The 24512-nt window shown below is 32.7% G+C and overlaps 2 protein-coding genes across 4 annotated transcripts; one reads left to right on the top strand and one right to left on the bottom strand.

Moving 5' to 3' along the window:
• The first annotated feature begins 350 nt into the window (after positions 1-350).
• LOC114163243 (PHD finger protein EHD3-like) lies at positions 351-9322 on the top strand. Of its 3 annotated transcripts, XM_028047424.2 has the most exons (8): positions 351-468; positions 580-700; positions 809-1152; positions 2581-2760; positions 2862-3194; positions 6173-6262; positions 6394-6435; positions 8163-9322. In XM_028047424.2, exons 3-8 carry the CDS (start codon positions 856-858, stop codon positions 9093-9095), a joined length of 1875 nt encoding a protein of 624 aa, XP_027903225.1. In that variant the 5' UTR covers positions 351-468; positions 580-700; positions 809-855; the 3' UTR covers positions 9096-9322. The 3 variants fall into 3 exon arrangements, with proteins under 3 accessions (XP_027903225.1, XP_027903227.1, XP_027903226.1); XM_028047426.2 differs by lacking the exon at positions 580-700 and having other exon boundaries at positions 352-468; XM_028047425.2 differs by having other exon boundaries at positions 442-700.
• An 8042-nt stretch (positions 9323-17364) lies between these two features.
• LOC114195889 (chalcone synthase 2-like) lies at positions 17365-20196 on the bottom strand. The gene is made up of 2 exons (XM_028086317.2): positions 20000-20196; positions 17365-18549 (listed from the first exon to the last, which is right to left on the bottom strand). The coding sequence occupies exons 1-2, from the start codon at positions 20175-20177 to the stop codon at positions 17546-17548; spliced, it is 1182 nt and encodes a 393-aa protein (XP_027942118.1). The 5' UTR covers positions 20178-20196; the 3' UTR covers positions 17365-17545.
• Positions 20197-24512: the final 4316 nt, after the last annotated feature.

Here is a 24512-nt window from a genome sequence, read left to right as displayed (position 1 = left end):
TTCATTTTTTTTATTTCTCTGGTTAAGTTTATATTTTTTTCTTTTAAATTTTTTGGAAATTTTTAAAAATTCTGTTTACTAATTAAATAATTTTCATACGATATTTTAAAAAATAATAAAATATTTAAATTATTCAAAATAATGTAATTTAATATATTATATTATTAAAATATTATAGGACTGTTACATATTTAATTAATTAAAAAATACAGAAAATAACATTTAATTAATAAAAAGTTATACAGAAAAAAATAACAGACAATATAATTACAAAATAACATGGGTTTGAACCCTGTTTCCGCCCATAATAATGAGAAGATGTTTATAAAAGATCCGTAACAACAGTTATAGAAAAAATAAAATAAAAAAAATGAAGTAATACAAGACACGGGTTGAAGCAGTAACAAAGAGAGTCAGCGTGCAAAGGAAACTGGGAAGACGCGTCCTTTTGGTTTCGAAATTATTCAGGTTCACATACATTTCTTCTTTTCTTTGGATTGACACACTTACATATGACAGAGTAGTTACTGCACTGCAACTCAGATTTCCACCACCCTAACCTCCTCCTCCAACTTGCAGTTTTTGTTTTCGTTTTCAACTGTCATCATATTTTGCGGGGTGTTTCGACTTCTAATAGCGTTTTTGAGGGTTTGGAGGCATTTGGGTATCCCAATCCTTACAAAATTTTGGATTTTTGAAGGTTGGCCGATGGGAACTGTGAACCCTAATTTTGTTCTTATACAGCGATTTATTGTTGTTATTTGTATTTTCTTTTTCTTTTTGGGGACTGAGGATGGAAGCTATGCAGATAAGGCTGAATGTGATGATCGAGTCTAGTCTTTGAAAGATGAAGGCATGGATATTGAGGTGACAATTAAAGATTATAATTGTGTTGCTGAAGAGGGACAACATTTGAATAGTGAAGCCATGAATGATGAGGTTGCAATTGCTCATGCTAACGGGGTTGTTGGAGAGGTTAGTGTCCTGAAAAGTGAACCCTTTAGTAATGGGGTGGCAGTTGGAGATAAAGGTGGCTCTGGTGGAGTGGAATGTTTGCGAACTTATAAGAGACGTAAGAAGTCAAGTTCAAGAGGAAAAATTCAGGAACAATGGGTAGCAGGCATGGCAACTGCAAGTGGAATAGCTGATCAGGTTTTCTAGCCTCTTTGTTCAGACTTGTCAATTTGCCTAAGGGATTTGCTTAATTTGTCTATGCTATTTGTTGCTTACATTTTTCTTGATTCATTGAGTTGTTTCCTACAAGTATTTTAATTTTGTGTTGACATGATTGGAAAGGGCACACACACGAGTAAAACCCTAAAAATTTGTTCACTAGTTTGTAAGATACATTGAGTGCTTTCAACAAGTCATTGTAGCTAGTTTTTTTTGGGTGTGCATTAGTAATTAGTGATAGTTGTTTTAGTCGTCAATGCTAAAAAAATGAAGAGTTTTCTTATTCTTTAGGCTGTGTGCTAATGAATCAGGTTTTAGGATTTTGGTTACTCGCAGAGACTTATAAATCACGTAATATTTATAATATTTATAAAGCTGTGCGATTGATACAAGACAGAAAAATATCATCTGAAAAAGGCTAATGTTTAATTTGAAGTCAACGCAACTTATGTACATATTTGTTCATTGATGTTCTTATTTTTTAGATGATTTGTGGAGTTACTTGTTGTCCCATTTATATATCTTTCAGTATATTATGTATGCTTATAAAGACTTGGTATTTCAGTAGAAGAGATGTAATACATTGATTGACGATTGACATATAGTTGCTTTAGGTTACTGTGAGTTCAATTTAAATCTTTAAATTGAATGACACAGAAAAATATAATTATGGCAACTTGCACTCACAAAACTCTGGTTCATCAATTTTATATTAATTTTTTATATTACTATTCTCTGTTTTCTGTTTTCCAAGAAGAGATTATCATGTACCTATGCTATTTTGGCTTAAATTATTATGCTGATAAATGGAGTTAAGTGCAATAAGATAAGTATATGTTTGCCCACATATAAAGGATATATAATAACATATTGATTATGGACCATCCATGAACTTTGATGACAAAAGAACTAATTTAATAACTTTGCTCTATTCGTGTACGGCATTGCTGTTTGACACAATCCTCCTGTATCTACACATTTATTCTGGTTATACTAAAAATGGCGTCGGCCTAGTTGCAATCTATGTGCTATATATTTAAAATGCTAGGGATGTGATTTACTTTGTCAAATTCATAGTGGATTTATGTTGAACTTTGGTTGTACAAGGGACTACATTCTTGGCTTGTATAACGAATGGTGCAACTTTCAATGATCTTATTGATAATCAGATTACATCCAGGTTAACTATAAAATGATACCATATTGGTGTGCATGATATTTTTAATTCGAGGGTTGAGATGCTAAATGTAGGATAGGTAACACTTGATAATTTTTTTTTCTTTGTAGTTTAGTATAATACAGCATGGGATGACTCACCCTGCCAGATAAATGTCCTGAACAATAAATACTGTTTCTTGGTGATATCTTCAACACTGTATTTTGATTGTTATTATTATTTTATTGCAGAATGTGAAGAAACCATGTGATCTAGCTTTAGGCAATACTTCAGATGATTGTTCCCAAGGACAGTGGGGAAATATTGTACTAAAGCATTTATATCAGTCATTAGGTGATGGCAATGGTGGTGTGGAGGGGTGCATAAGGGAAGCACTTAATCCTAAACAAAATCATGCCACTACTGTTATGGTGGGTTCTTAAGTCGGAACAATATATATCCTGCTTACTCAACTTACCCAAAAGTAATTTTTTTGCCACTTTATTTATGTCTCTTCTTATTTTGTCTGCAGGAAACCTTTATAATTGAAAAAGATGGTAAAAGATGCTCTTCGCAATCTGAGCTGCTTTCTCATAGAACAGGGAAGGAAGCTAATCGACATGCAGATGTCATGTGTAATGGATGTTCCAGTGAATTACCTGACCATGGTGTGACTGAGATGTGTCAACGTGTTCTATCTAATATCTTAACCACAGAAAAATTTCGCTCACTGTGTAAGGCTTTGCTTGAAAATTTCCAGGGAATGAAGCCTGAAAGTGTATTTGACTTTACCATCATGAATTCAAGGATGAAGGAACAAGCTTATGAACAATCACCAGCACTCTTCTTGTCAGATATTCAACAGGTAAATTATGCAGTCTCTTCAATTGAACAATTTCTTTACTCATATGTATATGGTGATTGGTACAAAATTTAAAAATTGTTGGTCGCCAAATATCTGGTTTACCTAGACCCATGACGTTGAGGTCTAAGTCTTGTAGCTAATGTTTGCACAATATTGTTATCAATATAATATTGCTCTTATTTCTAGTTATTTTAATTAATGGAACTTCAATCACGAAGATTTTAGCCATCAAATAATGTTTGGAGTTTGATCAGCTCTTAACTCTTCAGTGAACTGATGGTTTCTTTGGACTGTAAACTTGGTTTCAGTTTGTTAGGACAAGACCTCCTATTAAGAAGGTCTATTAAAGAAGAAACAAGGGAAAAGGAAAATAAAACTTATTGTTTTAATTAAAACAGCTGTAAACTATGTTAGTAGTTATGATGTTGAGAAGCTTGTATTTATAGGTGTGTTTTGGGGTTTTGGGGTGAGGAATTGGAAAATTAGTTAATAGTGAGAGGATCCTGGACCCTTGAAGTGCCAATGGTTTTCTGTAGATATTTCTGAAACTTCTATACGAAATTCTCAGATTCTTCGTTTGGGTTTTCTTGTTTCTGAGTTTCTGATACAGTTTCTATAAACTGGTATCAGAGCTCTTTCTGGGCTCTGTGGATTATTACACATGGTGACTACAAGAATGATAGAATCACAAGGGGAAGCATTGGAGAAGTGTTTAGCAAATGGGCTTCAGTTACCATAGGGTTTTGAAGCAAGATTAGATGCAAGATTAACCCAAATGGCAGCAAATTTGGAATCCTGACTTGTGCAGTAGAATTCACGCATGGCATGGTTGGAAAATATTGTGGAAAGATTTGTGAAAGGACGTGGGAAAGGTGCTAGTGCTGCAAATTCTATGAATCAGAGAGTCTCTGATGAAGCTACACAAGAAGAATTAGCGAGTGCAACATTCTTGGGAAACAAGAATTGTGAAAAACGAAGGTAGTTGGACATTCCTGTATTTGAAGGAGAAGATATTATGGGATGGATAGGAAAAGTTGAGCACTATTTCTGCTTGAGAGGGGTACAAGAAGAGGAGAGAATGGAAGCGGTTATGGTGGCGATGGAAGACAATGCACTATCTTGGTTTTAATGGTGGGAAGCATGCAACCCAAATCAGGTTTGGTTTGAAGAATGCTCTTATTCAAAGATTCCAACCGGTTTTGATGGGAATCGTTGTTGGCCTTGAAGCAGGAGACCTCATTGATCAAATTCATCACTCAGTTTGAAAGATTCGCTGGATTCATTAAAGGGTTGGTTGAGCAGTATTTGATGAGGATTTTTTCCAATGGGTTATGGGAAGAGATTAGAGAAGAATTAAGGCTGTACAAGACTAACAATCTCTCGGAAATGATGAACAAAGCCCATGCTATTGAAGGGAATAATATAGTTGTAGCAAAGGTAGTAGGGGATTATAGAGACACAGGAGGGGGTATAGGAGTTTTCTTATTCAAAGAGGAACAATGAATAGCAGCTTGTCCAAGATCAATGGCAGCAGCTAATTCAGCACCACTCAATTTATTGGCAGAGGCAAATTCTTTTTCTCAATCTGGTACTAGCAAGGCCAGTAATGAGGTAAAGGCTAACAATGATGGTCACAACAGAGGCAACTTTAAAAGGTTGACATAGTCAAAGCTTCAAGCAAAAATAAAAAAAAATAATGTTTTCGCTGTCATGAAAAATATAGCGTGAATCATGTTTGCAAGATCAAACAACTCAATATCCTGATGTTAATAAAAGGGCATGAGGAAGATGAGCACGGAAATGAAGGAAATTTCTGCAATTGTGGAATCTTGATGAGCCAGGTATTGTTAGGACATGACCTCCTATTATGAAGGTCTAATAAAGAAGAAACAAGGGAAAAGGAAAATACAGCTGATTGTTTTAATTATAATTTAAAACAAATGTAAAATATGTTAGTAGTTATGCAGTTGAGAAGTTTGTATATATAGGTGTGTTTTGGGGTTCTTGGGGGATGATTTGGAAAATTATTGAATAGTGGGAGGATCCTGGACCCTCGAAGTGCCAGTGGTGTTTCTGTAAAGATTTCTAAAACTTCTATACGAAATTCCCAGATTCTTTATTTGAGTTCTCTTTCTTGTTTCTGAGTTTCTATCTAGTTTCTATAACAGTTAAACTTGGAAGAAGGGCAAAATAATTTCATATTTTACCAAATAATTTATTTGTAAAACTTTGTTGTGTCAGGTTGTTGGGTTTAGGGTTTGAAAAACTGATTATTTATGATATATTTATATCTATATCTATATATAGGCAGAGGATAGTGTGCAACTGTGCTAGTACGCATGCATAGTTGACAAAATGATGTTATTTTTTATGGTTTGTACTTGTATTTGTACACGGTAGTGCTTTCAAGTATTTACTCGAGTTTCTTGATATTCTTCTTTCATGTTGCTTGGGTGGGCTCATGTGTGCATTTCATGTACCTTTTTCCTTTTTGACTAATAGGTATGATTTGGGAAAAAGTCTAGTAGTTCTTAATCTCAATTATAAGAATCTTAGGATTCATGATTAGAATCTTTTGAGTCAGCTACATATCGATTTGTAGGAAGAATCTTAAATGATTTTGTATGTCATGATATACATGAATAAATTTGTGCAAGTTTGTATCATCAAATATGAATTACATGATTCAATAATTCATTATTATATGGTTTTTTCTTTCATCAGTAATCTTATATTGTCCATGAAAAGGAATTCGATGAGCAGTTTTTGAATTTATCTTTTTCGATACTTCCATATTCCCACTACTTTATTTGTCATCCACTTTTTCAACGTATGCACTTTATTTGGTTATTACTTTGCTATTTAACTGAAATCGATGAGGCTTCACAAACTCAACTGTTTGGTGTATTAATGGTATAACCATTGCACAAACTAACCATTGTACTTTCTGGTTGTTTTTGTATTAATTATACATTTAGGTTTGGGGAAAGCTTCAAGACACTGGTAACGAGATTGTTGCTCTTGCCAAGAGCCTATCCAGCATTTCAACAACTTCCTACTCAGAGCTGGTAAAAAAATTCTTTCAAAGCTCTTAAGTTTCATGATCTGTTTTGATTATGGATTTTATTTTCTTCTTCCTGTGTATGTTGCTACTATCTGCTTTCCTTTTATTCAAACCCTAGTTTTTCTTTACCTCTAGGTAGGAGTTTCAGCACCGAGCACATTTCGAGAGAAGCAGCCGGTAAGAGTTTTATAACTTTGATCTGATGTTTCTTTAGATCATCATTAAGTTGTCAGATTTTCTGTCTTATCATCAAAATTTGTTTTATGTTATGATATAGTTTGATACACATTGTTTTTGTTGTGATAAGTACAAATTATTGGATAGATGATATTTTGAGAAAATATTAAATAATACTGTAAATGCAATCCATCTTACCTTTTGATGGCTGGCAATCAGATAGGTATATGATTGTATAAAATTGAAAGGATTATCAAAGAAAAGTTTAAGAAAGTTTGCACATGGCATGGTGGAGACAAAATCGTATCTTTCCTTTTTTTGCTCTGTTTCGCTGTAGCTGTAACACTTGGAGTGGGCAATTTCTGTTTCTGTTCATCAGCTTTTGTTTGTCTGTTTTGCTGGCCATAGACCCGAAATTTCTTGGTTATGTGCATGTTTATCTTTTGGAAAATGTTATGTATGAAGCATGAAGGCATAGTTATATCCCCATATGTGAACATACAATAATTATGTTGAAAATGTTTTAGTTAGATCACTATATTTTCTGAAATGGTCTGATAGCCAGCCATGCCTTGAGAGCAGCGGGGCCAAAAGAAAAACATTGTCGCAGGCCCAATTAGCTGAAAGCTTATATTGAGTAGAATCTGGTTGCAGAGGAGTGGGTAGTATCAATGGGACCGTTATATCTTCTGGTATCAAGAAGTCATCCTGACACGAGGACATGCGGAATAAAAAACCTCAGTATGTATTAAGATCAATCAACGAGTGTTTGAGTTTGTTTACACAACATAAGAAAAATGGGTAGAATTACTGAAAATAAAATCTCCATCGTTTACTAGAAATAGAAAATTCAGTGTATATGAAATTTGAGCCAGGTACTGCAGCAGCATCAAAGAACCTGATGCAATTGTTCAGAAAAGAATCAGAATGTGGAACTCAGAGGGAATATAGAGATGCAGAACAGAGAAATTTCAGAGAAAGCATACCATATGCATAGCCTCCCCCTAGAACACGTTGTTCCTTAGAAATACATTCTCTTTCTTACATCTCATGCTTTTCCTGTGCCCCTTTTCGTATGGATCATGTGTCATGTTCTTGAGTAACTGATTTTCCCTTGACGTCCAGCTCATCATTTATGATACTCATTGTTTTTGCACGTTACACATCCCTATTGGACTGGAAACGAATGAAATTACCCTAATTTAGTCTGTTTATTTTCTTTCTGCTTTAGTGGAACCTAGTTGTGGGTCCTTGGTTCCTTCTTTCATTTTTATAACAGGCTAAAATAGGGTAATTTCATTCACGTCCAATCCAATACAGGATAGAAGACCTAACAATTCTATTGATACTACCCTACACCTGTACACTCCATATTCTATTCAATATAAGCTTTGAACCAATTGGGCCTGCTGCACGCCCTAAAGGCCTGCCTGGCTATCATGGTCTAATTCAGCTTTATTTGCCAAAATTTTCTAAATGCATAATGGGATAGACTACTTGAAATTTAAGATAATGGTGCACTTCTGGTAAGTGGTTCTAAGAACTAATTGTATCTATTTGAAACATGCTAGATTTTGCTAACTTTTGTTATGAATATGTTTAGAATGTTGCACTTGAAAATGCTTGCCATATATCTGTACCGATTTCATTTGGTATTGTTAGTGTTTTTCTTGAAATGTTTATTAAAATGGTCTTGCAAATTGATTTAATCTTGTTACTTCAAACAGTCCTGCAACGGAGAATTGGGCTTTCACGTGAAGCCAGAACAGACGCAAGACTGTGCTATGCACAGAATCGGCAGTTGCAGCCGTTGTGGAGAGACGGCAGATGATAAAGACTGTTTGGTTTGTGATTCATGTGAGGAGATATACCATGTGTCCTGTATTGAGCCGTCAGTGAAAGAAATAATACCCCACAAAAGCTGGTATTGTGCCAAGTGTACTGCTAAAGGGATTGGATCTCCACATGAACATTGTGTACTATGTGAAAGGTTAAATGATGAACAGACCCCAAATGGCATAATTGGTGATGAAAGCTTTCCTACCATTAAGGAAACAAAAAATGAATTTGAAGAAAATTCAAATTGCACCTCTGATGGGATTGAAGGTTCTATAGGTGAGAAAACAACACCCATTTGCAAAATTTGCAGAAATGAAGTGGATGGTAATAAGAGAAAAAAGGTAAAAGTATGTGGCCATAGGTTTTGCCCCAACAAGTACTACCATGTAAGGTGTTTAACAAAGAAGCAGTTAAAGTCATACGGTCACTGTTGGTACTGCCCTTCTTGTATATGCTGTGTTTGCTTAATTGATCGAGATGATGATCAGATCGTTATCTGTGATGGCTGTGATCGTGGCTATCACCTCTATTGCTTGACACCTCCACAGTCTTCTATTCCAAGCGGGAAATGGTTCTGCAGACTCTGTGATGCTGGGATACAAGCAATTCACAAGGCTAAAAAGGCTTATGAAAGTAACGAGCCAAGCAGAAAAGGGAGAGATGCTGCTAAGCCAAAAGCTAAGCTTGATAAGAAACACAGAAATAAACGAGCAAGAGAATTGGAAAGAGGTGGTGCAATGGACATGCTATTAACAGCAGCCAATACTCTGAATTTTGAAGAGAAAGAGGCAGCAATCCAAATTGAGTCGCAGACAACATGAATTTTGTGGAGATCTTTGTTTTATTTTACATTTGCTGTATTTTTGAATGACTGATATTTTGGTAGGCTGTAAAACTGTTCAAGATCTCCTGACTTTTTTGATACATAACATGGAAAGACATGACTATAGAGGCTAAGCTCAAGGCATAATCTGAAACTGCTGTATTGTAAGTAGGTCAGATACTGTATTATGGACATGGTTTATATGAATTTTATATTTGACTGCTATTCTTGTTTCGTTCAGATTGTAAGCCAATGTTTCCCTAGGTTGCATAATTAATTTCTGTTTGAAAATTGAAAGAATAAACATTTTTCTCCCCATGGTTCAGAATTCAATAATTCAACCATGAATATGATTTCAGTAGACAATGTCTTCGGGTTCTGCACTTTAAAAGGATTGAATTCTACTAAAATAAAGAACTAAAGAGAGCTAGCCGGCATCCATGTAAATACAATGGTTCTAAAGCACCATTGTACTTTCATTAAGAAAACTAATTTACTGAAATCGCAGTTTGAAACACTATTTCAGTTTATCTTTTTCCAAAAAATTTAAAGTGAAATTTGTAAATAAAAGACAAATGACTTGTATTACTTTTCAGACATCCCTTGCTTGATTATTGTAAACATATTATCTTCTGCTTATTTAATCTTGAGAGGTTAAAGTTTTCACAAGTATATAATAAATGTTTTGTTTAAGACTGGGTTAAACTGGGTTTAAGGGTATGATGTTTAGGTAAAAATATTTGGCCTTAAACCTCATGCTACGCTGCTGATTTATATGGAGATTCTCCGAGTTTTCGGAGGGAAAATCTTAAATATGAGAAATAGCTCCAAAGCCACGGAAACAACAAAAAGTCAATTAATCATGATTTACAATTAATCTGTATGTCAAGATAATTGAATAATTTTCTAAGATTTTAGCGTGAGATAGTAGAAATTTTAATAATTAAAAAAAATATAAATATGATTAAATACATTAAGTAAAGATAAAACTATTTATCAGTCATAATTTAAACGATTTATTTTATTTAGTCATAATTTAAACGATTTATTTTATTTTAAAATATTTTTTAAAAGATAAGATTTGGTGAATAATTATTCAATTAGAAAAAAATATTATTTGATATTGTTATATATTAGTTGATTATTTGATTTGGATATTGCTATATTATTACAAATTAAAAGATATGCTTAGATATTTTTAGATATTATGAGATATTTTTATATACTGTTATACTCTTATTGTTGGATAATAATAAGAGTGAATAAAATATTGTATTTCCCTTATAAATACTAGCGAAAATATAAGCGTGTCTGTGTGTTCGCATTTTTTAATTTTCATAAAAAATTGAGTTCAAATTTTCATAAAAATTTTGAAAGGAATATATAATTAATTTTTAAAATAGTTGTTAAATATAAAATTAGAAAAATAAAATATATACACAAAATAAGTTTTTAGAATAACTTTTAAAGACAAAAGAGATTTTTAGAATAACGGTTAAAGATAAACTAATTAATTTTTAAAATAATAATTAAGGGTAAAAATGAAATAATAAAATGTGGACACAAAAGAGGGTATCATATTTATATATTGTTTTAGATATATATTGTTATACATTAAGCTTATAAATATATGGAAGAAAGGTTTAGAGAGAACTTTAAAGCTTGAGTTTATAAATATATGGGACAACAAGATTTAGAGAGAGAGAGAGAGAGTTCTAAAGGCTGAGTTTTGAAGGGGTCGAAGGAAGAAGTGAAGAGTAAGAGGTGGGAGAGCTTACATTTGTTTTCTTGTTTAGCTGTGTCTGCTTTTGAAGGGTCGAAGGAAGAAGTGAAGAGTAAGGGCTGGGAGAGCTTACATTCTTGTTTTCTTGTTTAGCTATGTCTGCTTTTAAAGTTAACCACCCACTCATTAGGTAATGGATCCTTTCCTAGAAGAAGATTACTCCACAAGTGAATTGACAATTGGATGGAACGAGACGAGTTTCATTATCCCATTCTTATATTTAAAATAAAAATTCATACACATCTTTCCGTATTCAATGGGTATAAAACATTTCTTCCATCCTTGTCCCCACCAAGTGATTGTATATTTGTACCTGTGTCCATACCCACTTTTATATACTGTTTCAATATCAATTAATTAATTTCTTCTATAAAAAATCATGAAAAAAGAAACATGAAATTATCAAATATCCAATATCAAAAGAAAATAATCAATGTCAAACATTTAGAAATAAATGATAATTGTGTAAATTTTGAATCAAAGTACCAAGCAATAATTAAATAAAGGTGAAAAAATTATATAAAATACTACGCAATTACACAAATAAAATTTCATAACAACCAAAACATCCATTCATTTTGAAAACATTAATGAAATAAAGTTGATAAAGTTAAAATATATTTTTTTAAAAATAAAAAAATAAAAAATATTCAAATTTAAAAATATTTCAAATGTCTCTTTACTTTCTTTTTTTCTAAATTATAATGAATTTTTTTTATACATTCATAAGACACTATTTAAACAAAATCACATATGGAAAAAAATATTCTTAAAATTCTCTCTTTGACTGATGGCCACATTCATTGTTTTCACTACTGAGTGATAACATGACTGATGAACAGAACCTTGCATTGTTATCCATGGCATAAAGAAAAGGAACACGAGTAGGAGAAGAGAGCAAGAGAATGAACAAAAGAAGGAATGTATTATTTCCAAACTGTTTGGTAAAAAGCACATCTAAGAAGAGAGAGAGAAAGAACTTATATAGGAAAAGAAAAGAGAAACAGAAAAAACGAAAAACAGAAAGTAAGAAATTGTCACTCCTTTGGACGCGTGTTACTCTTTTGGACACGTGTAAAAGGTGTTAAGCGGTTAGTGGTGTGTGGTAATTACTAATATTTTGAGAGCCCCCCTCAAGCTGGGAGTGGATGTTGAGCATACCCAGCTTGGAACAAAGAATTTGGAAGTTTGAAGGTGGCAGAGCCTTAGTTAGAATATCCGCATGTTGATTTTTGGAGTCAATAGGGAGAAGTTTGATGATGCCATTTTGAACCTTTTCTCTAATAACGTGGCAATCGATTTCAATATGTTTTGTTCTCTCATGGAAGACTTGGTTAGTGGCAATCTGCATGGCTGATTGGTTGTCACAAAATAAGAGAGCATGTTGAGGTTGTTGAACTTGAAGATCCTGAAGAAGATATAAAATCCATTGTAACTCACATGTGGTGGAGGTAAGAGCCTTATATTCAGCTTCAGTTGAGCTCCTAGAAACAGTGCTTTGTTTCTTTGATTTCCAAGCAATGGGAGAATGGCCAAGATAAACGATGAATCCAGTAATAGACTTTCTTGTTTCTGGACACCCTGCCCAATCGGAGTCACTGAAGCCTTTGACTTTTATTTCACTGTTTGCATAAAGAAAAATGCCATGGCCATGATTTTGTTTGAGATAACGGAGCACACGAAGACATGCCTGATGATGAACTGTGGTAGGAGCAACAACATGTTGGCTCAATTGGTGAACAACATGGGTAATATCAGGACGGGTATTGGTCAAATATAGGAGTTTTCCAACAAGTCTTCTATAGGCAGTGGTATCAGTGAGAGGTTCTCCATTTTCAATGATGTTACGTCTAGAAAACTTCATAGGAGTGGGCATAGGAGCAGAAGCTAACATTCCGGTTTCTTGTAGTAAGTCCAGAGTGTATTTCCGCTGGCAGAGATGTATTCCCTTGCTGCTCCTTGCCACCTCGAGACCAAGAAAATAGGTTAGATTTCCCAAATTTTTAATTTTGAAGGATACATCTAACTCGTTTGTTATATTATTGATCTCTGCTAAATCGTTTCCAGCCAAGATTATGTCGTCTACATAAATCAATAGAACAGTAATGCTAGAATGCTTGGTTTTTATAAATAAAGAATGATCTGCATTAGCCTGTTTAAAACGGTGAGAAATCAAAAAAGTGGAGAGCTTGTCATACCATTGGCGACTAGCCTGTTTAAGACCATAAAGAGATTTGTGCAACTTGCAAACCTGGTTCGACTTTGTTGACTTCATACCCAAAGGAAGGTCCATATACACCTCTTCATTCAAATCCCCGTGATGGAAAGCGTTGTTAACATCTAATTGTTTCAGGTGCCATCCATTTATAGCAGTCAAAGACAACAATAGACGAACTGTGGTCAGTTTTGCAACAGGAGGAAAAGTATCTAGATAGTCCAAACCTTCCATTTGTGTGTAGCCTTTGGCTACAAGGCATGCCTTGAATCTGTCTACAGTGCCATCAGCTTTGTATTTTGTCTTGTATACCCATTTGCATCCTATAGCAACCTTATTCTCAGGTAGGGTGGTCACGGTCCAGGTGTTATTCCTTTGGAGAGCTTGAACCTCTTCATTCATAGCTGCATTCCATCTTTCATCTTTGATGGCTTCCTCATAAGATGTAGGCTCAACATTGCTATCAATAGCAGAGATAACTTTTCGAAAACTAGGTGACATTTTTGAATATGAAATATAGGATTCAATAGGATATCTAACATTTTTAGCTAATTCAGAAGCAGCAGAAAAAATATGGTAATCTTTCAAGTATGAAGGTGGCCTTCTAACTCTGGACTCACGTTGACAAGTAGAATGATCAATATTAGGTTCAACCTCATTAGAACATAAGCTTTCGTTATCAACATTATCAATGTCAGCACAAGGGCTTTTAATAATATCTGTCATAATAGAATGGTAATTTTCGGAAACAGGCAAGGGTATATCATAGGAAATCATGTTAGTATCATCATTGGTCTTTTGAGAATAGGGAAAATAATTTTCATAGAAAACCACATTTCGAGAAACATTAATACTATGATTTTTAAGATCAAGAACAATGTATCCTTTCACATTACTTTTGAATCCTAGAAACACACTAGCATTAGCACGTGGATCAAGTTTATTTCTGTTAAAAACAAGAGTGCTATTGTAACACATGCAACCAAAAACACGTATATAACTAAGATCAGGTTGTTTGTTATATAATTTTTCAAAAGGAGAAGCATTCTTTAGAAAAGGCGTTGGTATACGATTTATCAAAAAAATAGCATGACTGACAACATAGCACTAGAATTGAGTAGGAACATTGGACCTGAAAAGAAGAGCACGTGTCACGTTCATTAAGTGTTGATGCTTTCTCTCCACGATCCCGTTCTGCTCTGGGGTTTCGACACAACTTGTCTGGTGTACGATTCCTTTGGAATTGAAGAAGTCCTTCATGTTAAATTTTGGACCGTTGTCACTTCTCACAATTTTGACACACTTATCAAATTGATTCTTGACAAGAGTTATGAAATTTACTAAATGCTTACGAGTTTCAGATTTATTATTCATCAAGTATAACCAAGTAAAACGTGTGTGATCATCCACAATAGTAAGAAAGTATCTGTATGCATGTAAAGAAGTAATGGCACACGATCCCCAAATGTCAACATGTATAACATCAAAGGGTTTATCAGCATAGGAATTACTATTAGGAAAGGGCAATTTTCTCTGTTTGGCAAGGTGACAAGTCCCACAATTATCAGTCCTATGCTTACGAATATAAGAATGTTTCTGATTCAAGACAGCTAATCTTTCATCAGACAAATGTCCTAACCTATCATGCCATAAGTTGGAATTCATGCTATTACAATTTCGATCAAAAGCAGCAACATTCTTTGAACTGCCAAACATATAAAGGCCAGCACTAGTGTTAGCTATACCAATCCTCTCTTTCGTATGTGGATCCTAAACAATACAAGAATCTTGAGTGAAAACAATCTCAATATCGAGGGAAGATAAATGCTTAAAAATAGAAACCAAATTATATCCAAAAGAAGGTATGAACAGGACATTGTTTAGCAGCAATTTTTCATTTAATTGAACAGAACCAATATGTGTAGCAGTGACCTTAGCATCGTTTGGTAAACTAACAATTATAGGATTGATTTTCTTATAAGATGAGAAATTATTAAGACAGCAAGTGACATGGTCTGTGGCTCCAAAATCGAAAATCCACAGATTAGTCTTCCTGTAAAAGTTAATAATAGGAAAAGATTCACCTTGATGTGTTGATCCGGATGTTACAGTGTTTATCTGACTGTTTTGAGATTCTGAATTAACACCATCATTGCTATTAGATTGAAGAAGAGCCATAAGATTTTGATATTGTTGTGGTGTCAGGCGCATTTCCTGATCCGTGGAAGAGCAGTCTCCCTTTGATACAGTTTCTTGTTTGACATCAGTGGTTTTGACAGCATTACTTTTCCCATTGTACAACTTGTGTCCAGGGGGAAACCATGTTTCCTATAACATGCATCTATGGTGTGTCCATTCCTCCCACAATGGCTGCAGATCCTTTTATTTGCGAGATTCTTGGAGTTTCTGCTATCATTGTTTGGGGGGAAACCATTCTTTCTATAACACGTGGACTCAGTGTGACCACTCTTGCCACAATAGCTACAAGAAACTTGAACATTAGCAGCATTAACTTTTATATCAGATTCATTAGATGAAACATTTCCCATAACTTGTCGTTCTTGTTGCACAGCATACGAAAAAATTTTGGAGATTGAAGGGATATGATCCATTAAAAGCACATGAGACTTTATGTTGCTATATTGTTCGTTTAAACCCCGCAAGAATTGCATAGCATGATCCTCATTTTTTCTTTTAGAAATCAAAGAAATAGGATTACAGGGACATTTAACTTTGCAATTACAGGTGGGATTAGGTCTAAAATTATCTAACTCATCCCAAATAACTCTCAGCTTAGTGAAGAATTCAGTTACCGTAAGATCTCCCTATTTTATAGAAGAAGCCTCCATCTGAAGGTCAGAAACACGTAAAAGGTCGCCTTGAAAATATTTGGATTTGAGATCATTCCAGATTTCTTCTGCTTTATTCATCCATAGAATACTTTGGCGTATGGAAGGAGATACCGAATGCACAATCCAGGAAACCACCATATTGTTACACCGTTTCCACGCTTGATAGGTGGCGTCTTTTATGGATGGTTCAACAGTAGTGCCATCGATGAACTCCAATTTGTTTTTCGCACTTAGAGCCGTCATCATCGATCTGCTCCATGCGTGATAATTGTTGACATCAAGAACTGGTGAAACCAGTGAAATGGCAGGATTCTCACCAGGATGGAGATACAAGAAGCTATGAACAGAAACTTCATTAGTAAGATCTTTAACATCTTTTGAATCCCCAGACATGATAACAGAAGAAAAGAAGATATCAAGATCAAAAAGAAAAGCAGAAAAGGAAGCGAAAGAGATGAAGAAAGCAGAGACGCGCAGCAGAGCACTTCAAAAGAAGTGCTCTAATACCATCTTAAAATTCTCTCTTTGACTGATGGCCACATTCATTGTTTTCACTACTGAGTGATAGCATGACTGATGAACAGAACCTTGCATTGTTATCCATGGCATAAAGAAAAGGAACACGAGTAGGAGAAGAGAGCAAGAGAATGAACAAAAGAAGGAACGTATTATTTCTAAACTGTTTGGTAAAAAGCACATCTAAGAAGAGAGAGAGAAAGAACTTATATAGGAAAAGAAAAGAGAAACAGAAAAAACGGAAAACAGAAAGTAAGAAACCGTCACTCCTTTGGATGCGTGTTACTCTTTTGGACACGTGTAAAAGGTGTTAAGCGGTTTGCGGTGTGTGGTAATTACTAATATTTTGAGAAATATTAAAATATTAAAAATAATAATTCAAATTTACATAAATTTTATAGTTTTTAAACTTCGTAACAATGACATCAAATTATTATATTATAGTAGATGAAAGGTCTTTATATAATTGCGATGACACATTATATAATTTTGCACTTCCCGATTTTGATATGTGACCCTTCAAACAACTATAACACTATTTTAATGAAAGAAAAAAATATTAAAATTCAATTTAGTTAAAAGAAATATAATGATAAAAAATAAATCCTAAATCTAAATATTGAAACCAATTTACTAATTAAAGTTTCTACTTTTTAAGTGTTTCAGGGAGGCCATTTATTCTTATTGATGGAACAATTCTTGTAGCTCAATTTCTAGTTGTATTTTCGCTCGGACATTATCAATCCCTTCTCCCATCCATTAATAATTTGAATAATTGATATTACAAAACTTATATGTAAAAAGTTGAATGTAGAAATTCAATACAAACTACTATATTTTTTGGGTGTGTAAAAGAAAGAAAAATTGGACATGGAGTAATCTAGAAAAAACAATTTAACTATATTCATACACAAAGCTTCTTTATCATATCACAAGGGCTAGTGTAGCCAAATCTATACAAGATAATAACGAAAAACTTAAGTAATAAAGTAGGTTATATATGTTGTACACGTCTATGTGATTTTATTTTATTATATGATAGTTGATGTATAAGTGCATATATCCACAAACAATGATAGCTTCTAGTTGTTTGGGTCTATGGTGGCACTATGCAAAACAATGGTCTCCATGGTTAAGCCAGGTCCAAACCCATATAGAACACCCCACTTTAGTCCTTCACCAGTACTGGATTTTCCTTCCTTCAAGGACCATCTTCTCATCTCATCTAGTATAAACAGTACACATGCACTCGACATGTTCCCATACTCTTTTAAAATTTGTTTGCTCGCTCTCAATTTATCAGGGTTCAACCCAAGCATTTCTTCTATCTGCTTCAAGATTGCAGCGCCACCAGGATGTGCAACCCAGAACAGTGAGTTCCAGTCAATGATCCCAAGTGGGTGGAAGGCTTCTTCAAGGCTTTTCTCTATGTTCTCTCTGATCAATTGAGGAACGTTGTCCTTCAGATGGAACGTTAGCCCCACCTCACGCAAATGTGCTTCAATTGCCCCCTCAGAGTTGGGAAGAATTGTCTCTGATGTTGACACAAGGTGAAATAGTGGTCGTTCGATGGAGGTGTCAAGATCAGATCCCACGATCACGGATGAAGCTCCATCTCCGAAGAGTGCTTGTCCCACCAACGAGTCCAAGTGTGTATCACAGGGTCCACGAAAGGTGACAACTGTGAGCTCAGAACACACCACGAGAACGCGTGCTCCAACATTATTCTCAGCAAGATCTTTAGCGAGACGAAGCACGGTACCACCAGCAAAACAACCTTGATGGTATAACATGAACCTTTTGGTGGATGGTTTAAGGCCTAAGAGCCTCAAAAGTTGGTAATCAGCACCTGGCATGTCTACACCTGAGGTGGAGCAAAATATGAGATGAGTAATATCTGATTTTGCTCTGCCCCATTCCTTTAAGGCTTTAAATGCTGCCTTCTCTCCAAGCTTAGGAACCTCCTCAACTAGTATGTCTTGTCTTGCATCTAAGGATGGTTCCTCATAAGTACTTATGTTGGGATTTTCCTTCAACATTTTTTCAGTCAGGTATATGTGCCGTTTCTCTATCATAGACTTCTCACCTATTGTTGACAAAAAACCACACTCATTTCTGAATTTTAATTCAAATTAAAATGACTTTTATTATTTAAATAGTGGTATTTGAAAAAAGAAATACATGTTTCCTTAATTGACAAATGAGCTCTTTATATTGATTTTCGTTAATAGCAAAGTTATGGACATCCCAATTAAAGAGAGTAAAATATGATAAGTGATAGGAAGGAAGAGGTGAGAGAGTTTGAAAACAGATAAAATACTGATACATACAGATACTTCAAAATAATAATAATAAAAACTATATAATAATATCACTTATAATATACTATTTTTGTTATTTAATATTTAATGAAATAAAATTCAGAAAAGAAGAATATTTGAATAGATGTGTGCGTTTAGAGGACGTCTATCTATCCTTTTATAATGTAAGAGGAAAAAAAAAAGACAGGCACCCTTTAAAATTACAAACAATCCAATACTCATTAAAATTTTGTAAGATTTTCTTTTATTAAATATTAAATAATAAAATAACATGTTATAAGTGACCTTTAATTGTTTTTTATTGTTTGGGTAATCATGAAAAGATGATTACTCTTCTTCTCTCCTGTATAGTATTTTTCATTGAGATGGATCGATCCATTTTTTTTATATGTATATACAAACTCTTCTTGACTTTTTCACGTCTGCATGAAACGGTGGATTTGTATATGAGATGCAGGAAGGCAAGCCTTCGCAGTTTTTGGGTTGATAATATAAGGAAGATGATATTTTGACTATTACATTTTAGAATTTAGATTTTCTGTTGTTTTTTTTTTTGTTATGTTTTTCTATTGTGTCTTTATAATATACTGATTACCACTAATTTTGACATTTTAAAATATATATAAAAGATATTTAAAATATCATAGCTGACAATCCGAAAGAATTCTGAGAGAGGGGTCATTTCATTTTTAATCTAGAATAAAAAGAACTTCAAGAAATGAGAGAATTAAGAATACCCACTAGAAACACTAATCCAATCCATAATGATGTACCGGAAAATAGAACATTTTTGTTATTTGACCGACCTTCAGGAGAAGCAAATACAACAGGTACACTAATCAATAAAATAAATGAAATAGCAATTAATGCAAAAACAGTGGTTTTTCATTTTTCCATTTTTTTATTCTTTATATTTCAAAATCACTTAAAAGATGACACCTCATATTATAAAAAAAAATTATCAAAATTTAGTAATCAAAATATCATTGTCCTAATATAAATGAGAAAACGTTAAAGTTGAAAATGAACACATCCGGACGATATTATTACGATAATAGATGGTGCATGAATTCATAGATAATTATTTTGATAAGTCAGAATATTTATTTTAAAAATATAAAATATGATAGGTGACTTATCGAGTGTATCGACATTAACAAAAGTCAAATTAAAGTATCAGAATGTATCATAGAAAATAATCGTGATCTTACTTACATATACGCTTTAACTTGGCCTTGAGTTCGGTCATGTGATCACTCTTGGTGACTCGAAAGTAATAATCAGTGAAATCAGATTGATAAATGCAGTTGGAAGGAGTTGCAGTGGCAATGGCGAGTATGGTGGCTGGGCCACGAGCTCTTTGTTTCTCTCTCATTTCATACAAATCTGCCATTTCGTTGCAGAAGGTTTATACGATTACAGTGTATAAGATGATTAGAACAAATACCTTGTCATCTATTTATAGTGAGATTTTCATTACGTCTTCTCAGTGATATATCCATGCATGTGCAGTAAAGGGTTTGGTGCCCGCCACGTGCTTCTGTTGTTGGGTTTATATATGCATATAATTAATTAATACTTACCCAAAGAAAGAAGAAAAATCTACCAAATTATATAAAGTTCATTGCACTTCATGTATGCCATTGGTTATACCAAATTGTGTTCATATAGCTATTTTCTTTTTCTATCTATTGCGTATTTATCTCACCCAACAAAAAAAGAAATATAAAATGCATTCATGCTTTTATTAATTCTAGATTTCACAGGATTTCTTTACAACCCATTTTCATTTCACGTCTCTTGATTGTAAAAATTGGGTAAATCATATGTAAGTTAAGTTGGATTCTGGCATATTTATTATCGCTTGATAAGGAGTATTATTAAGATAAGAATATATCAACACATAAAAAATAAAATATTCATCTCTCATAATTATAAATAATTAATAAAAAGTAAATACATAATCTGCTAATAATTACATAAGGATTTTATAAATAATTAACAAAATAAAATACATCAATCTGGAAACATACATGGAAGATAATCTACCAACATCTAACTATCATAATTAAAATATCATTTAATTAGGTGATAACTGGAACATATTAACGAGGGGCATAGATTTTAACGTCATGGAAAAAAATTTCATACATCTTTAATAGGTATTCATGGGTAATGAGTACAATTTGTTAGATTATGCATCCAATATAAATTAACAAGTAATGAATAATCAAAGCCTTTCGTACCATGAACAATTACTAATATCGCATACAGCGGTATATCGGAAGCATACTTTGAATTGTCACTGAAAATAACGTAAATACAAATGGTATCTGATTTGTAAAGCACCCGAGGTTTCTTTTTGGCTCTCTCTGATGAGATGAAGAGAAAGAAACATGAATACGTACGTGCACACAGTTGACAATCATAATCCTTTTACGTAATATTTTTCTAATTTCAATATTTTTAATTTGGTCGCTCTTCAAATTAAAATATTATTTATAATCTCTACACAATTAATCTTTCATATTATATATATATATATATTATATTTAAATTAATTAGATTATTTTAATAAATTAGAATCAGTTTCTCTTATAAGCTTTAAACCAATTTAATTTTTTATTTTTAAAAAAAAATATAAATTTAGTTCTTTAAACTAAAATTTTTTAAGTTGATTAAACATTTCAAACGTGTTTTTCAATTAATATTGAAGTGAACATGTGTCAAATGGTGTAAATAAACAAAGAAAAATACTATAATCAAATGTGTTTGAAACATCAAATAAACTAAATAAAATTCGATTAAAAGGACCAAATCCACACATTTAGAGAGTTGAAGGACTAAATTGGTTCAGGGTTTTCAATGAGGACTAATTCCAATTTTCACTAAAAGTTGAAGGACCAAAAACATATTCTATCCTAAATTTCAAAACTTTGCAGGTTGGTCCCGAATCAATTTAAAAAACTTTGCACATAGGTTCCTCATAAATTTAAAATTTTTTAATTATGTCCATGATAAAGTTAAACATTTTCAATTATGTCCCTGATAAATTTAGAAATTTTGCAGTAAGGTCCCTTATAAATTTAGAAATTTTGCAGTTAGGTTCTCCATAAATTTAAAAACTTTGCAAGTAGGTCCTTGATAAATTTAAAAACTTTATCATTTTCTAAAAAATTTAAAAACTTTTCATATAGGTCCATGATAAATTTAAAAATTTGTAGGTAGGTCTCTGATAAATTTTAAAACTTTGCAAGTAAGTCCATGATAAATTTAGAAACTTTGTGGTTAGGTCCTTGATAAATTTAAAAACTTTGCAGTTAGGTTCCTGAATAACTCCAAAATTTTCAATTAGGTCTACTACAAATTTTAAAAAATTCAATTTGGTCTTTGATAGATTTAGAAACTTTTGAGTTAGGTTCCCGATAAATTTAGAAATTTTCAATTAGGTCCCTAATAAATATAAAAATTTCAATTTGGTCCATGATAAATTTAGAAACTTTTGAGTTAGGTCTCTTATAAGTGTAAAAAACATTGTAGTTAGGTCCTAGATAACTATAAAATCTTTGCATGTAGGTCCCTGATAAAATTAAAAACTTTACAGGTAGGTTCCTAATAAATTTGAAAAACTTTGCAGATAGGTACTTAATAAATTTAAAAACTTTGCAGGTAGACTCCTAATAAATTTAAAAACTTTGCAGGTAGGTTCCTGATAAATTTAAAAATTTTGCATGTAAGTCCCTAATACATTTAAAAACTTTGCAGGTAGGTCCCTAATAAATTTAAAAACTTTACAGGTAGGTCCCTAATAAATTTAACAACTACAACTTTGCAGGTAAGTCCCTGAAAAAAGTTTAAAAAACTTTGCAGGCAGATCCCTGATAAATTTAAAAACTTCTCAAGTAGGTATCTATTAAACTTAAAATCTTTGCAAGTAAGTCTCTTATAAATTTAAAAAAACTTTGCAGTTAGGTCTCTGATAAATTTAAAAACTTTGCATGTAGGTCCTTGCTAAATTTAAAACCTTTGCATATTGGTCTCTAATAAATTTAAAAACTTTGTAGGTAGGTCTCGAACAAAATTTAATCACTTTGCAGGTAGGTCCCTAATAAATTTAAAAATTTTCAATTACGTCCATGATAAAGTTAAAAGTTTTCAATTAGGTCGATAAATTAAGAAACCTTGTAGTTAGGTCCCTAATAAATTTAAAAAAATTTGCAGGTACGTCTTGATAAATAGAAAAACTTTGTAGGTACGATCTAATAAATTGAAAAACATTGCAAGTAGGTTTCTGATAAATTTTAAAACTTTGCAGGTAAGTCCTTGAAACAATTAAAAAACTTCAATTAGGACCCTAAAAAACTTAGAAACTTACAATTAGGTACCTAATAAATTTAAAATTTTTGGAATTAAGTTCATGATAAGTGTAAAAACTTTAAAGTTAGGTCTCAAATAACTACAAAAACTTTGCATGTAGGTCCCTGATAAATTTAAAAACTTTACATGTATATCCACGATAAATTAAAAAACTTAACAACTTTGTAGTTAGGTTCTTGATAAATTTAAAATCTTTGTGGGTAGGTCCCTGGTAAATTTAAAAGTTTGTGGGTATGTCTCTAATAAATTTGAAAACTTTGTAGGTAGGTTCTTCATAAATTTAAAAACTTTTCAGGTTGATACTTAATAAATTTAAAAACTTTGATGTTGGTACTGAATCAATTTAAACACTTTGTTTGTAGGTCCCTGATAACTTTAACATTTTTCATTTACGTCCATGATAAAGTTAAAAATTTTAAATAAGGTCCCTGATAAATTTAGAAACTTTGTAGATAGGTCCCTAATAAATTTAGAAACCATGCAGATAGGTCTCTGATAAATTTAAAGACTTTGCAGATAGATCCCTGAAAAATTAAAAAAATTTCAAGGTAGGTCCTTGATAAATTTAAAAACTTTACACCAAGGTCCTTGAGAAATAAAAAAAACTTTGAAGGTAAGTCCCTTATAAATTTAGAAACTTTGCAGTTAGGTCCTTGATAAATTTAAAAACTCATGTAAGTCTCTATTAAATTTAATAACTTTGTAAGTGGTCCTTGATAAATTTAGAAACTTTGCAGTTTGGTCCCTAAGAAATTTAGAAACTTTGTAGTTAGGTCCCTGATAAATTTAAAAACTTTTCAGGTAGGTCCCTCATAAATTTAAAAACTTTGCAAGTAGGTCCCTAATAAATTTAAAAACTTTTGATGTAGGTTCTTGACAAATTTTAAAACTTTTCAAATAGGTTCTTGATAAATTTAAAAACTTTGGAGGTAAGTCCTTGATAAATTTAGTAACTTTGCGATGACGTCCCTTATAAATTAAAAAACTTTGTAGTTAGGTCCCTAGTAAATTTAAAAATTTTACAAGTAAATTTTACAGGTTGGTCCCGAATAAATTTAAAAACTCCTAAGGTAGGTCCACGCTAAATTAAAAATTTTCAATTACATTCATCATAAAGTTAAAAAATGTTAATTAGGTCACTGGTAAATTTAGAAACTTTGCAGTTAGGTATCTCATAAATGTAGAAGTTTTGCAGTTAGGTTCCCGATAAATTTAAGAACTTTTCCAGTACGTCCCTGATATACTTAAAAACTTTGCAAGTAGGTCCCTAATAAATTTAAAAACTTTGCAGGTAGGTCTCTGATAAATTTAGAAGCTTTGCATTAGGTTCCAGATAAATTTAAAAATTTTT

The sequence above is a fragment of the Vigna unguiculata genome, chromosome 9 (assembly GCF_037176805.1).
Source record: "Vigna unguiculata cultivar grain cowpea cultivar isolate G323 ecotype 2 chromosome 9, ASM3717680v1, whole genome shotgun sequence".
NCBI classification, from domain to species: domain Eukaryota; kingdom Viridiplantae; phylum Streptophyta; class Magnoliopsida; order Fabales; family Fabaceae; genus Vigna; species Vigna unguiculata.
The sequence above is the reverse complement of the archived record's forward strand: the minus strand, read 5'-3'. Positions and strand labels throughout refer to the sequence as shown.

Coding starts and splice junctions, on each gene's coding strand:
- LOC114163243 (XM_028047424.2), top strand. CDS start 856: ATGGATATTGAGGTGACAATTAAAGATTATAATTGTGTTGCTGAAGAG. Junction 1,153..2,580: donor CAAGTGGAATAGCTGATCAG/GTTTTCTAGCCT, acceptor ATTTTATTGCAG/AATGTGAAGAAACCATGTGA. Junction 6,436..8,162: donor CATTTCGAGAGAAGCAGCCG/GTAAGAGTTTTA, acceptor TACTTCAAACAG/TCCTGCAACGGAGAATTGGG.
- LOC114195889 (XM_028086317.2), bottom strand. CDS start 20,177: ATGGCAGATTTGTATGAAATGAGAGAGAAACAAAGAGCTCGTGGCCCA. Junction 18,550..19,999: donor GGCCAAGTTAAAGCGTATAT/GTAAGTAAGATC, acceptor TGTCAACAATAG/GTGAGAAGTCTATGATAGAG.